Source organism: Prionailurus bengalensis, chromosome X (assembly GCF_016509475.1).
Source record: "Prionailurus bengalensis isolate Pbe53 chromosome X, Fcat_Pben_1.1_paternal_pri, whole genome shotgun sequence".
NCBI lineage: Eukaryota > Metazoa > Chordata > Mammalia > Carnivora > Felidae > Prionailurus > Prionailurus bengalensis.
In genome coordinates, this window is record NC_057361.1 from 39,615,828 (window position 1) to 39,629,651 (window position 13,824).

General features: G+C 47.4%; 1 protein-coding gene across 8 annotated transcripts in view; it reads left to right on the forward strand.

Moving 5' to 3' along the window:
* Positions 1-11,620: 11,620 nt before the first annotated feature.
* The window catches only part of KDM6A (lysine demethylase 6A), a 207,304-nt gene continuing 205,100 nt past the window's right edge, over positions 11,621-13,824 (forward strand). For 5 of the 8 annotated variants that reach the window (XM_043570228.1, XM_043570229.1, XM_043570231.1 and 2 more), the window contains exons 1-2: positions 11,690-12,208; positions 12,423-12,486. In XM_043570228.1, coding sequence (XP_043426163.1) covers positions 12,045-12,208; positions 12,423-12,486 — 228 coding nt within the window. In that variant the 5' untranslated portion in view covers positions 11,690-12,044. Of the gene's footprint in view, positions 12,209-12,422; positions 12,487-13,824 lie in introns of all 8 variants that reach the window. The other 3 variants (XM_043570230.1, XM_043570232.1, XM_043570227.1) reach the window with 3 other exon arrangements.

Consider the following 13,824-nt stretch of genomic DNA (forward strand, 5'->3'; position numbering starts at 1 on the left):
TTCATGTGTCTGTTGGCCATTTGGATGTCTTCTTTGGAAAAGTGTCCATTCATGTCTTCTGCCCATTTCTTCCCTGGATTATTTGTTCTTTGGGTGTTGCGTTTGGTAAGTTCTTCATAGATTTTGAATACTAACTATTTATCTGATATGTCATTTGCAAATATCTTCTCCCGTTCTGCCGGTTGCCTTTTAGTTTTGTTAATAAAACCAAAGCGGGAGGCATCACAATCCCGGACTTTAGCCTCTAGTACAAAGCTGTAATCATCAAGACAGTATGGTATTGGCACAAAAACAGACACAAAGACCAATGGAATAGAATAGAGAACCCAGAATTGGACCCACAAATGTATGGCCAACGAATCATTGACAAAGCAGGAAAGAGTATCCCGTGGAAAAAAAGACAGTATCTTTAGCAAAAGGTGCTGGGAGAACTGGACAGCAACATGCAGCAGAATGAAACTGGACCACTTTCTTACACCAATAAACTCAAAATGGATGAAAGATCAGATTTAGTTTTATAATTAGATGCGGTGCAATTATTTAGATGCCCTTCTATTTTGGCATAATGCTCCCCTCCATGACCTTTCCGTTCTTGAGCTTCCCCCCACCCCCATCTCTTGGTTGGTTGAAAAATACCACAAACCAATCCTTTCAAGAATGTCATATATTTTATTATGCCTTAAATAGCAGAGAGTGTTTTTCTGAAATCTCTTTTAAGTTTATTTTTTATTTTTCATTCATTCATTTATTTTTAAGTAAGCTCCATGCTGGGCTTGAGATCGACTTGAGATCAAGAGCTGAGATCGAGAGTCGGATGCTTAACTGACTGAGCCACCCAAGTGCCCCTTTCTGAGATCTTTACTGAAAGATGACTCAGGGGCTCCTGAGTGGCTCAGTCGGTTAAGCGTCCGACTCTTGGTTTCACTCACGTCATGATCTCACTGCTTCGTGAGTTAGAGCCCTGCATTGGGCCCTGTGCTGACAGTGCGAGGCCTGCTTCGGATTCTCTCTCTCTCTCTCTCTCTCTCTCTCTCTCTCGGCCCCTCCCCCACTCATGCTGTCTCTCTTAAAATAAATAGATAAGCTAAAAAAAAAAGACGACTCAGATATATATTACATTTTGGGGTCACCAATTTTTCTCTCTAAAACTGTCAGGCAGACATTTGTTTTTATCTGGGCAATCTGATTTCATTTTTTTGGCCTCGACAATTACAGATACCTTAATATCGTAGCTTACTTATTACTTTTTATATTAGCCCATTTTGCCATAATGTGTCCAGCTGTGTGTCCCCTTTCATTGTTTCCATCTCTGTCTGTCTGTCCATTCAATTTCTTCGCATCAGCTTTGTTCTTAACACCAAATTTACTTTTCTGCCGGATGAATTTTCCTTTTTACTGTCTCCAGTGTGTACTTCAATTTTGTTTCTGCTTTCATCGGCCACTTGCTCATTTTTCTCCCCCTGTCTGTCTTTCCATCACATCCTGTTGGATTTTCATCTCAGTCCCGCCTCTTCATTCCTTCTGTTTCTTTTTTTTTTTTCTACAGAAGCTTTAAGAATATCAACAGGTTTGGGGGCACCTGGGTGACTCAGTCGGTTAAGCGTCTGACCCTTGGTGTCGGCTCGGGTCATGATCTCATGGTTCGTGAGTGTGAACCCTGTGTTGGGCTCTGCGCTGACAGTTTGGAGCCTGCTTGGGATTCGGTCTCTCCCTCTCTCTCTGCCCCTCTCCCACGTGCACTCTCTCTGTCTCAAAACTAAATAAGATTTAAAAAAAATTGTCAACAGATTTCTGAAATTTCCTGTTGGATTATAGTGAAGAAGGGTCCTCATTTCCTCTGATTTTCTCTGATTTTTCTAGATGTCATGCTCTTCTCATAGCTCCGTGCTGATTATTCTCCTTGCTCTCAATAAAACAAAGTTTTCTGTGGGCTCTGTATCTGCTTACAGGCAATTGAGCTGGTTACCCTCGGATCCACCATCTGTTTATGGGAGTAGTGATGAGATCTCCATCTCCCGTCTTTCGCTGGAGAGCACGCTAATGTCCACATAGTGTAACTTCACCTTTTGTACCTCTAATTTACGATAAAAAATTAAGAATTTCAAGATGGTAACAGCGGAGCATGAAACCAAGTGCAAGGCCCTTCTTATGGGGCCCCGTGCGCCTGCTCAGGTCGCACTCCCAAGAAACTGGCCATGGTTATGAGGACCGCACTTCCTTAAATGTAAGTCTCCTCCCTTTTCCTCCCAATCTCTATCTGGTTTCCTGCCCCCTGGTTTTATCTTTCCGCCTACATAAATAGGAAATAGAGGAGTCTAGAGGATATGGAGTGGAGGTGGGTGTAGGGATCAGTATTCTGGTGAGCAACGTTCAAGGATAGAGAAACTGTCATCTCTTGTTGGTTTACGCACCAAGTCTGTGAGTGGGGAGACAGATGATGGTGGGTCATCAGGGGATAGAGTGTGGGCCTTAAAGAAGTGGCTTTCCTACCTTTTTCAGTCAACGTCTTTGAGGAAATGAAGCCAAGGTAAACCATGATTGTGATTTTCTTAATCCAGCCATTTAGGACCATCTATCTCATAATTAACATCAATTTTACCCAGATCCACGTCTTAAGATTACCTGTCAGTTTTAGTCTTTGATATCCTGAAATCCTGTCTTGTTTTTTTTTTAATGTGAATTCAGGGGATTTTTGTGAGAAGTTAGGACAGGATGCACTTGGGAACAAAGAGCAATGTATAATACATCATTTTTAACTGGAAGCCCCATGGAATCAATTAATTAGGCCAGAGGTTGGCAAACTTTTCCTATAGAGGACCAGATAGTAAGTATTTTAGATTTTGCAGGTCAAGAGGCAAGATCACAGATATTATGTAGGTACTTCTATAGCCAGAAGAAAAATAAATCTCCACAAATATTTTATGGATGAAATTAAAAATCTAATAGTGATAATTGAGTAGGTTTTGGCAATACAGGTCTACTACTGAGAAAAATGGGATTCTTTGTTTTTGGAATACATTTTGCTTAAGATTCAAAATTACTACCTTCTATCAAATTAGTTTGCAAATATCTGTGCGCATATGATTTTAACAGAGCATGTTCATTGCATGGAAGGCACTTATATACTTCTATTAGATTTTTCTCTTGATATTTGCCTTTTTGTATGTCATTACACTGCCAGTTAATCACTTCCAAGTGGGATGGTTAGGAAGAAGCTACTCAATTGTACAGTTAAATGAATTTTGCAATACAGAAATCTCCTTTGCACTTGCATTGAGGTCTGAAGAAGGTCACTTGGAACTGTAGCTTGAACTCAGAAAATACATATGCTGCAAATTTGTATAGGAATAGATAATTTGCTTCTTAGTTTAAGTTTTGATAGCATGGAAATATAGAAAGTGGCTTGACGTTACTTGTAACTTAGGCAATGTTGGTCGTCATCAAAGTGACTTCACTGTTGTTAGCTTCGTGTATAAGTGTTGTTTTACCTTGGAATTGGTGAAGTTCATTGAGACAGATTATCAAGCTTCCAGCAAAAGCTAACTTCCAAAGCCATTCATAGTTTGATAATAGTGGTTGGAGGCTGTTCTCCTCATTGAAAAACTTTCAATTTTAGACTTGAGCTCAAGAGAGTCACAATAGAACTTTGCCACTGCTAAGACATTCAACTGCTATGTGGTAGGGCGAGTCAGGACATTCAGTTTTTACTTCTTTCTTTTTCTTTTAGATGTTTTATTTTAATTGCTAAATTTTAAGTAGGCTCCATGCCCAACATGGAGCTTGAACTCACAGTCCTGAGATCAAGAGTCACATGCTCCATCGACTGAGCCAGCCAGGTACCCCTCAGTTTTTACTTATGATAAAACATCATGGAACTGATGATGGTTAAGTCCATGAATGTGAATGAAGTTACCATGGACACTACTGGTTAAATAACACATGGGTGCCTCAGTCAGTTAAGTGTCTGACTCTTGGTTTCAGCTCAGGTCATGATCTCACGGTTTGTGAGTTCAAGCCCTGCACTGGGGCTCCGTGCTGTCAGTGTAGAGCCTGCTTGGGATTCTCTCTCTCTCACTGGTCCTCCCCTGTTTGTACTCTCTCTCTCTCAAAATAAATAAATAAACTTAAAAAAAAATAACACATGATAAATTCAAATATTATCACAAAGTAATTACTGATGAACAATACAATGAGTGGGGGCACCTGGGCGGCTCAGTCGGTTAAGCGTCCAACTCTTGATTTTGGCTCAGGTCATCATCCCGTGGTTAGTGAGTTCAAGCCCCGCACTGTTAGCCTGCTTGGGATTCTCGTTCCCTCTCTCTCTGCCCCTCCCCACCTCAAAATAAGTAAATAAACTTAAAAAAAAAAAAGAATACGAGTGGCATAGGGTCTAAACACCTTGCATTTTCACAAACTTTGCAATTTGTTCAAATAAGCGTTTCTCTGCTTCACACGTCTTTTTACTACCGCCGATCGTAACACATCTTAGAAGGTTCCACTTCATGTTGTACCGCATCAGTGCTTTCCAGCTTCTTTGAAAGCTGAGGCCAATTCTTCAGTCACTTCCACCAAGGCATTGACTCCTCCAATAAACAACGACGGAGTAGTATCAGGATTCTCCGTTAACTCAAGAAGAGCCAAGGAAACCTACTCCGGTAATCACCTTGTTTCTTAGTTGACTGTTGATGTTGCTCCCCGTGTCCTCAACAATTCAAGTGCCTGTTCTAGCTGAAAGGTTAATAGCCTTACATGTATTTTCTGTGGACACATTACTTTGGCTGGTGCCATCGAATACAATTCAATTGAGTAGCTTTCCTTGTTTGGCTAAGAAATGAGCCACTCAGAAAATGACTCTGGTTGCAGTCTCATTTTCATGTTTTACTTTGGTGAAGGAATTCTGCTGGGATGAAATAGTGTTTTAGGGGCGCCTGGGTGGCGCAGTCGGTTAAGCGTCCGACTTCAGCCAGGTCACGATCTTGCGGTCCGTGAGTTCGAGCCCCGCGTCAGGCTCTGGGCTGATGGCTCGGAGCCTGGAGCCTGTTTCCGATTCTGTGTCTCCCTCTCTCTCTGCCCCTCCCCCGTTCATGCTCTGTCTCTCTCTGTCCCCAAAATAAATAAACGTTGAAAAAAAAATTAAAAAAAAAAGAAATAGTGTTTTAAATACTCTTAATTTTTCGTACTGTTGCTTTCCTATCGATTGGGAATATCGTGGCGGGGGTAGCCTCATAATGTTGACATAGATGACAAATATTTTGCCGCGAAATGTGTAACCAAACCATCCACACGCCACTGTGCCTTTAAGGCGTGATAGTTGAAGTCCATTTTTCTCTTTTTTCTTGCTTCGGCATGATAGACATGTATCGGTCATAAAAAAATGTGATGGTGTCATACGCGTGGCACTTGAAGAACTGCCAAGCTATGACAGCAGCACTGGGATTTGTAGGGCACTAAGCAGCAGTGGGAAGTGATGAGACTACGACATACATTGTCTGTTGCACCTATCCAACTCTGTGTTTTTGTGAAAGTAGCCACAGATAGTACATAAATGAGTGAGCATGACTGTGTCCTTAATAAAACTTTATTTATGGACATCCAAATTTGGATCGCATATAATTTTAACGTATGATGAAATGGCCATAAAGGCGGCAGGCTGGTTTTGGCCTGTGGCTTCTAGTTTTCTGACCCCTGGTCTAGCAAAAGGGCTAGACCAGTTGGTTAGCCAACAGTCGTCGAGGTTTGTGGCAGCTGCTGAGCCCAGGTGAAAGGAAATCTTATGTTTCTTTATTTTTTTAAACGTTTATTTATTTTTGAGACACAGAGAGAGAGAGAGAGAGAGAGAGAGAGAGAAAGAGAACATAGGGGAGGGACAGAGAGAGAGGGTGGATAGAGGATCTGAAGGGGGCTCTGAGCTGGGACTCAAACCTCTGAACCGTGGGGTCATGACCTGAGTCAAAGGCGGCCGCTTAACCAACTAAGCCACCCAGGCGCCCCAGAGATCTTCTGTTTAACGCACAGCATTAACACCAATAGCAAAGCTACGGTTACTGTTTCTGTGCCCAAAGTAACTATAACCATTGGTGTGATTCTTTAGTATGCCCTTTTGAATTTTCCAACTTCAACTCCCAGTTCTTTCCTTACCTTTTTGGTCATAGCCATACTCCACTTCTTGAATATATCAGAACTCTCATGTGCTTTTGCAGATATATTGCTGCCTCTGCCTAGAACACACACACCCCTACACTACCCTCTAGTTCCTGTTAATCCATCTTGTATTTTCTAGGAGCTTTCTCTGGTCCTTCTAAGCGGATAAAGATGCCTCTCCTATGAACATCCACAGAAATTTGGGCAAAGCTTAGAGCACTCATCATTTTGGGTATTAGGGGGCTCTGGATCTTATTTAATAGTATAGAATTTATTTATACAACTCTCCGAGTAAGGACTCAGGACAGGGACCATGCCAATTTGGGAAGTTTTCAGCCATTATTTCTTTGCATACTTTTTGGGCCCCAACCTTTTTCTCTGCTCCTTCTGGGACTCTGATGACACAAATGCTAGATCTTTTTTTATGGTCCCACAGATCCTTGAGGCTTTCTTATTTTTTTCAGTGTATTTTCTCTCTGTTGTTCGGACTGGGTAATTTCTGTTGTTCTGTCTTGAAGTTCACTGATGCTTTTCTTTATTCCTTCCATTCTGATGTTGAGCCCATATGTTGGGTTTTTAATTTTGGTTACTGTATTTTTCAGTTCTAAAATTCCCATTTGGTTCTTCTTTGTATCTCCTATTTCTTTGCTGAAACTTCCTATTCTCTGCTGTAACTTTCCGGTTTTTCATTTGTTTCAAATGGGTTCATAATCGCTCACGGAAACATTTTCATGATGGTTGCTTTCAAGTTCTTGTCAGAGGGGCACTTGGTTGGCTCAGTCCGTTGAGCATCTGACTCTTGATTTCAGCTCAGGTCGTGATCTCACAATTCATGAGTTCGAGCTCCGTGTTGGGCTCTGCACTGACAGTGTGGAGCCTGCTTGGGGTTCTCTGTCTCCCTCTCTCTCTGCCCCTCCCCTACTTGTGCTCACGTGCCTGTGTGCCCTCTCTCTCTCAAAAAGAACTATTAAAAAAAATTAAAACCCTTGTCAGATAATTGGAACATCTGATTCACCTCAGCGTTCACATCTGTTGACTGTATTTTCTAACTAAGCTCCAATGATCCCGGTTCTCGGTATGAAGGATTTTTTTTTTTTAAATTTAATTTATTTTTGAGAGAGACACAGAGCACAAGCAGGGAGGGGCAGAGAGAGAGGGAGACACAGAATCCGAAGCGGGCTCCAGGCTCCGAGCTGTCAGCACAGAGCCCAATGCAGAGCTTGAGATCATGACCTGAGCGGAAGTTGGACACTTAACCGACTGAGCCACCCAGGCGCCCTGGTATGGATTTTTGATTGAAACTTGGACATCTTGGGGATTAGGCGGCTCTAGATCTTATCCAAATCTTCTGTTTTAGCAGGCCTCTTCTGGCATCACTCTGGTGGGGTAAGGGAAAGCGTTGCCTTATTACTATCAGGTAGGGGTGAAAAAAGTCCGGGTTCCCCGCTCAGCCTTGGCTGACTGGTGGAGGGGGAAGATCTTGTTACTTCTAGATATGAATGGGAGTTCTGACACCCCCATTGGGCCCCCACTGATACCACCTTGGCTGGGAGGTATGGGAGTGCCTCATTAGTGCCCCCCACATTGCTTCTGCTGACACCACGAGGGTGCCGTCACCACTGGGCAGTAGGCTTCCTGTCACACCAACCCAGCAGGGAGGGGTAGGGATTCTTCCTTTCTGCTGGATTGGGGTGGTGTAGGCATTTGAGGTGCCTCATTACAGCCTGGTGAGGGTAGAAGTGTAGGTTCCTGGTGGGTGTGGGTGGTCTCGACTTCATTTAGAAGTCTCAAAACGATTTTGACAACTGGTTTTTAAACAAATTTTTAAAACCGTTTATTTATTTTGAGGGAGAGCAAGAGTGCTGGCAGGGGAGGAGCAGAGAGAGAGGGAGAGAGGAATCCCGAGTAGGCGCTGCACGGTCAGCACAGAGCCCCACCTGGGGCTCGAACCCACGCGCTGGGAGATCATGACTGGATCCGAAACCAGGAGTCAGGTGCTTAACCAACTGAGCCACCCAGGTGCCCTGACAACTGAAGCTTTTGTGATGACTGAAAGTCTGTCTGTATTTGGCCTTCTATCTCCCCTCAACCCTTACTCTTATTTACTTTTGTCATCAATGTGTTTGGATATCAGTTGGGTAATCTTTATGACACTGGCGAGTGTGGGAAGAGCTGGTAAATACATTTTTTTTGATATAAAAAAAACATGGTTCTAATTATAAGACTAGATAAATCAGGACTCTGTTGTGTGACTTTCTATCTTTACGGGTTATGTGACATTAACATTATAAATAAACTACATGTTCCTAAATGCTTCGGGTTAAGTATTCAGTTGTTCAAAAATGAATTAAATTTACCTTCCTATAATCGAAAGGGCTTCTTCTCTGATATTAATTGATGGTATTCACAGAAGTATTAACTACAGATTGTGCACTAATTAACCCATAATCGGACTCAGCATGACACAAACTTATATAATTTTCAAATGTTGATTTATCTATGCATATATTAGTCATATCACCTGGGTAAACTCACATTATTTCCTCCAGCTCCCGGTGTATTCTGTTACAGTTATGAAATAAGAGTCAGTAATAAGCGATATGAGGTTGAATTTTGGAATAAAGAAGCGAGGTAGCAATGTTGGGATTATATGCCTTCAGTAAAAAGTGGATTAAAACTATGTGTTGGGTTTATGGGGGGGTTGGGGAGTGATAAGGAGGCAGTGATTGGTGGAACGGTGACCGGTACATTTAGAACCCAGAATGTGAAAGCTACAAAGGATCTTAGAAGTTCCAACTTTTTTTTTTTTTTTTTTTGAGGTCTTTGAGTGGATATTATGTATCTGGCACTCTACCTACCTCATGGAAATTCATATTCAAAATAATGTTGTAAAGGGGATCGATCTCCCCCCCCCCCCCCCCCCCCCCCACACACACACACAGGAGAGCACTGAAGCTCAAACGAGACTAACTTGTGCAAGGTCAGCCAGCTAGCAAGTGGTAGAGTTAGGATTCAAACCTAGGTCTGTACGGTTTCACAGTTCATGCTCCTCTGGCTCAACGGCTCTGCCTTCCAGATGGGTTTTCGGATTCACTTTGCAGAGAAATAATTACAAAGTCATTTATCTCACTTTACCATTTCTCTCTCCAGTGAGGACCAAAACCTTGGAGGCTTCATACCTACCTATTGTGTATACATTTATTTGACAAATTATAAACCGCTCCAGTTCTAAAAAAATTACATAGTGTATGGAGATTGAGGTTACTGTATAAAAATGGTCTCGTGGGGGCGCCTGGGTGGCGCAGTCGGTTAAGCGTCCGACTTCAGCCAGGTCACGATCTCGCGGTCCGTGAGTTCGAGCCCCGCATCAGGCTCTGGGCTGATGGCTCAGAGCCTGGAGCCTGTTTCCGATTCTGTGTCTCCCTCTCTCTCTGCCCCTCCCCCGTTCATGCTCTGTCTCTCTCTGTCCCAAAAATAAATAAAAACATTGAGGAAAAAAAAAAAAATGGTCTCGTGCAGCATAATGGAGGATGGAGATCTGTAGTTGGATTAGACATACAGTTCCAGCTTAGAGGAGAAGGAAGTTTCCCAAGGTCACACAGCCTGCGCAGTAAGGATTCAAATCCAGGACCTCCTGACTCCAACACCACCCCACTGCATCCACTCGGTGCAATTCTGCTGCTATTATCTCCTAACGATTATGTGGTGGGAACGGTTTTGAGTGGTTTGGGATGGGTAGCCTTATAATTCTTAAGCGCCTCAGTCAAGAATGGCCAACTCCAGGAATATGGCCAAATGCTGGCTGAATTTTCTCTCTGCCCGTGCAAGTCTAAGTGTGTGTGGGGAGAAGATCGTGGTGTCAAAATCTCCCAGGACTGGAAGGTTGTGTTTGTGACAAAGTTAACAATGCACGTTAATTTAGCTGTAGAAAACATTCAGCTCTCTATATTCGTTCAAATAAAACGGAACACCGTGAAGAATGGAAGAGGTGTTGCAGAGAAAGTAATTAAACATGAAATATAATCTATATGAAACCACAGTTTGTTAGTCTAGTTACTGGTCTCAGGGGAACAATTTAAAACCGTGTCTGTGTGCAAAATCAGTTGGGATTTCTATAGCTTCTCGCTGAATACTGCTAGGATTACTGAGTCAGCGCGGAATTGTCTTCCTTATATTTTGAAATCCAAGTTAAATCTATCTTGTCTATTGGTTATGAAAAATCTACAAGAATCCATGTTAATAAAGGAAATCTTGTCTTCGTAAGTCGATTAATTAATACTTCCCAATCTCTGAAGACTGGAGGTGTGCCCTGTAACGGATCTATTATACGAGACCTGTCTTTTGGAAAGAGTAATGGACCGAAGGCATGTTTTCTTTTTCTCCCAATTACACCTGGGATTGAAAACTAGACTAGTGACTTTGATTTGCATCTAAGACACGGCCAGAACAAGAAAGTGTTATTGTTGTCTAAGGCATGTTGTGTGGGGGTAGAAAAGGCTTTTCTGGGCTGCAAGCTGTGTTGAGGATCTTAACTATGTCTTCTCTTAGGCCTGTCCACAAGCAGCCCCAACTCTTCCACGAAGGATCCCACCCCCCCACCCCGAGATCACAGCCACAAGAAACCAACATTCTGGAGGTCCAGCTCAACACCTGTCATTGTTTTTCTTACGATACTATAGTGAACTGCCGACAAAACGCGGGTAGCATGAAAACTTGGCCCCAAAGTGCCGCCAACAGACCTTGGGCGGTGGGGAGCCGTGATCGGCGAGCCAGACCCCGTGGGCGACTCTTCCTTCCCTCCGGCCGGGGGTCAGGAGGCTTTTCCCCCTTCACTTTCGGCGCGAGCAAGGGGATCGGGGGCCCGGAGCGCAGGCCCGGCCTTGGGCGGCGCCCGTGCCGCCCGGCTTGGGCCAGCAGCCGCTCCCGGAGCGCGCTCCTCGCGGAGGCCATTATTTCCAGCGGTGCCAAAGTGTGCGCCTTCTTCGGAGGGCGGAGGTCAGGGGCCGTGCGCCGCGACCCTTACCAGGCCCGGCGAGGCCCCGGGACCCCCCGGAGCGCGGGACTGCCCGGGCCGTGGGTCTGGGCCCACCACCCAGCTCTCCGGCAGGCAGAGGCCGACCATGGCGTCCTCACTCACTGCTCACGCCCGCCGCGGGCGGTGCCGGACCTCGCCCTTCCTTACCGCTCCCCTCCCCCTCCCGAGCCCGCCGCGGCTCCCGAGGTGACACGGCCCGGACCCTCCATTCTCTGCCCCAGTGTATTTAACGAGCACAACCTAACCGCTTGCTGCCTCTCGGTGACAACCCTTCCCCCCCGACAGACGGGCGCAGCAGCCAACCACCGGCCAGAATTGGCCTGCGTCCCGCTCCCCGACGGTGGCGGCCTCGGTGGGCGGGGCTCGGCAGCTAGCAAGTTGAGTGGAGCCACGGCTGACGTGAGTCAACAAAGGTCACGTGAGGCGAGCGGGCGGCGCCGATTGGTGGCGCCGGCCGGGCGCGGAGGGGGGGTCACGGCGGCGGCGTGGGGTTCGCTGTGTGACACAATTACAACAACTTTGTGCTGGTGCCGGGGAAGTTTGTGTCTCCAACGAATCCCCCCCCTGTCCCCCAGCCCCGCGCGCTCCGGCCGTTCCCGCCGTCCCCGCCTGTGGCTGCCCCCCGCCCGCCCCCGCGATGTGACCCTACAGCCGAGCCGCCGCCGCTGCCGACCCGGGGGCTCCGCAGCCCCTGCCGCCGCCGCCTTCGCCGCCGCCGCGTTGGGATTTTTCGTCGCTGCCGCCCGCGGCGGAGGAGGAGGCGGCGATAAAGTTGGTGTGCCGGTCCCGCGCGGAGATTGGGGGCGTCGTTGCGGGCCCCGGCCCGGGGGGGGTGTCGGCGTTGGAGTTGTGAATTCGCTGCGTTTCCATGAAATCCTGCGGAGTGTCGCTCGCTACCGCCGCCGCCGCCGCCGCCGCCGCTTTCGGTGATGAGGAAAAGAAAATGGCGGCGGGAAAAGCGAGCGGCGAGAGCGAGGAGGCGTCCCCCAGCCTGACAGCCGAGGAGAGGGAGGCGCTCGGCGGACTGGACAGGTACGGGCCGCCGTCACCCGCCCGGTCGGCTCCGGACGGGCTGGCGCCGCTCTCCGGGGAGGCCCGAGCGCCGCTCGCCTCTGGCGGCGGCGGGGCGGGCACCTCGGCTCGGCGCTCTCCGCGCCGGAGCCGCCGCCGGGGCCTCCGGCGCGGGCAGGGGTGGGTCGGTGGCGTTCCCGGAGCCCTAACGCGCCGCGTGTGTCTCTCCCCGCAGCCGCCTGTTCGGGTTCGTGAGGTTTCATGAAGATGGCGCCAGGACGAAGGCCCTACTGGGCAAGGTAAGGCAGCCGCGGGCCGGAGCGCGGACACCGTCTTCCCCGGCCGGCGCCCCGCTCGCCCCGGGCCCCGCCGCCCGGCCGGCGTTCATTGTGGCCGCGAACGATGGCCGAGGGGCTTCCGGAAAACTATTTCCTGCCTTTGCTCTCCCTCCCTCCCACCCCCCACCCCCCACCCCCCCAACCCCCCGGATACCTCGCTCGCACCCTTGCGAAATCGCCCTCTCTTCTCGTAGCCGGAGGAACCGGGGCAGCAAGCAGCGCTTTGGGGCCGAGCTCCACTGGGTGCACGAAAGCGCCTCTCATTTTGCGGCTCTTTGGAGGTAGCCCGATGAGCCCCCGGGGTGCCGGTGTAGCGTCAGGGCAGCGTAAATGTGTGCAGATGTCCCCCCCCCCCCCTCAATTTCCGACTTCCTTGCCTCCCGTGGGTTTCATTCTTTCCCTCCAGGCAGGCTGTTCGTAACGTCTACTGTGCACCAAACGTTTTGGGCTCTCCTGCGTCCCTGCTCCCAGAAGGGGGAAGTTGCACGTAGTTTAGGGCGGCGAAGAGTTTGCATTGGGCTGTTGACATGCATCCCGATGGGTCTCTCTGTTCTACCTGAAGTTAGGTGACTTGTTTACTTTTTTGGGGCGTTCTGCCCCCACACCCCGCAGTTATTTGCGAATGTGCTTTCTTCTTGGAGTCCCGTTTCCTGTGTGCCTGACCGGGGAGGCCAGGGAGGATTCGGGGTGCAGCCTCTGTTTATTTGTGTGGAAAGTTGTTAGCACTGTCATTTAGTTAAGTAATGGCTGCTCCTATCGGCCCAAGATGGCGGGACAGGGTGGGAGGAGAAAGTGAAGGGGGGGGGAGTTGGGGGGGAGGGAGGAGAGGTAAACATGGAAATAAATAGTAGCGTTGAATAGGCCTCTCCTTCGGAGTGTGCAGCTCGATGGTGTTCAATAAAAATTGTCCGAGATGATTTGCATGCAGAATTCTTGTACCTTCCTCAGGCTTGGAAGCAGCATTCGTAAGCCTGGTAAATGCTTATCAACCTGTAGCACATTTAGTTGCCCAACCGTAAGCTGTTGAACAAAGGCTGTGGAGTCTCGATCTGTCCGCATCAGTTGGTCCCTCCGGAGCAGAATATGATCAGAAGTGATATTTGTGTGCTTTCTTAATGGGCACCGTGAAACTTGGGAGTGTGTGCGATAGGTGTTGCATCCGTTAGACATTTTCTTTTCAAGCCGAAATCCGTAGCTTTCAGTTTGACACCTAGCCTTATTGTTACATTTGAGAAGGAAGTTTGACAAAGCCTAGCGTTTTATTCTTAAGTTGATTTTTAAAAAAATTTAGCTAGTTGT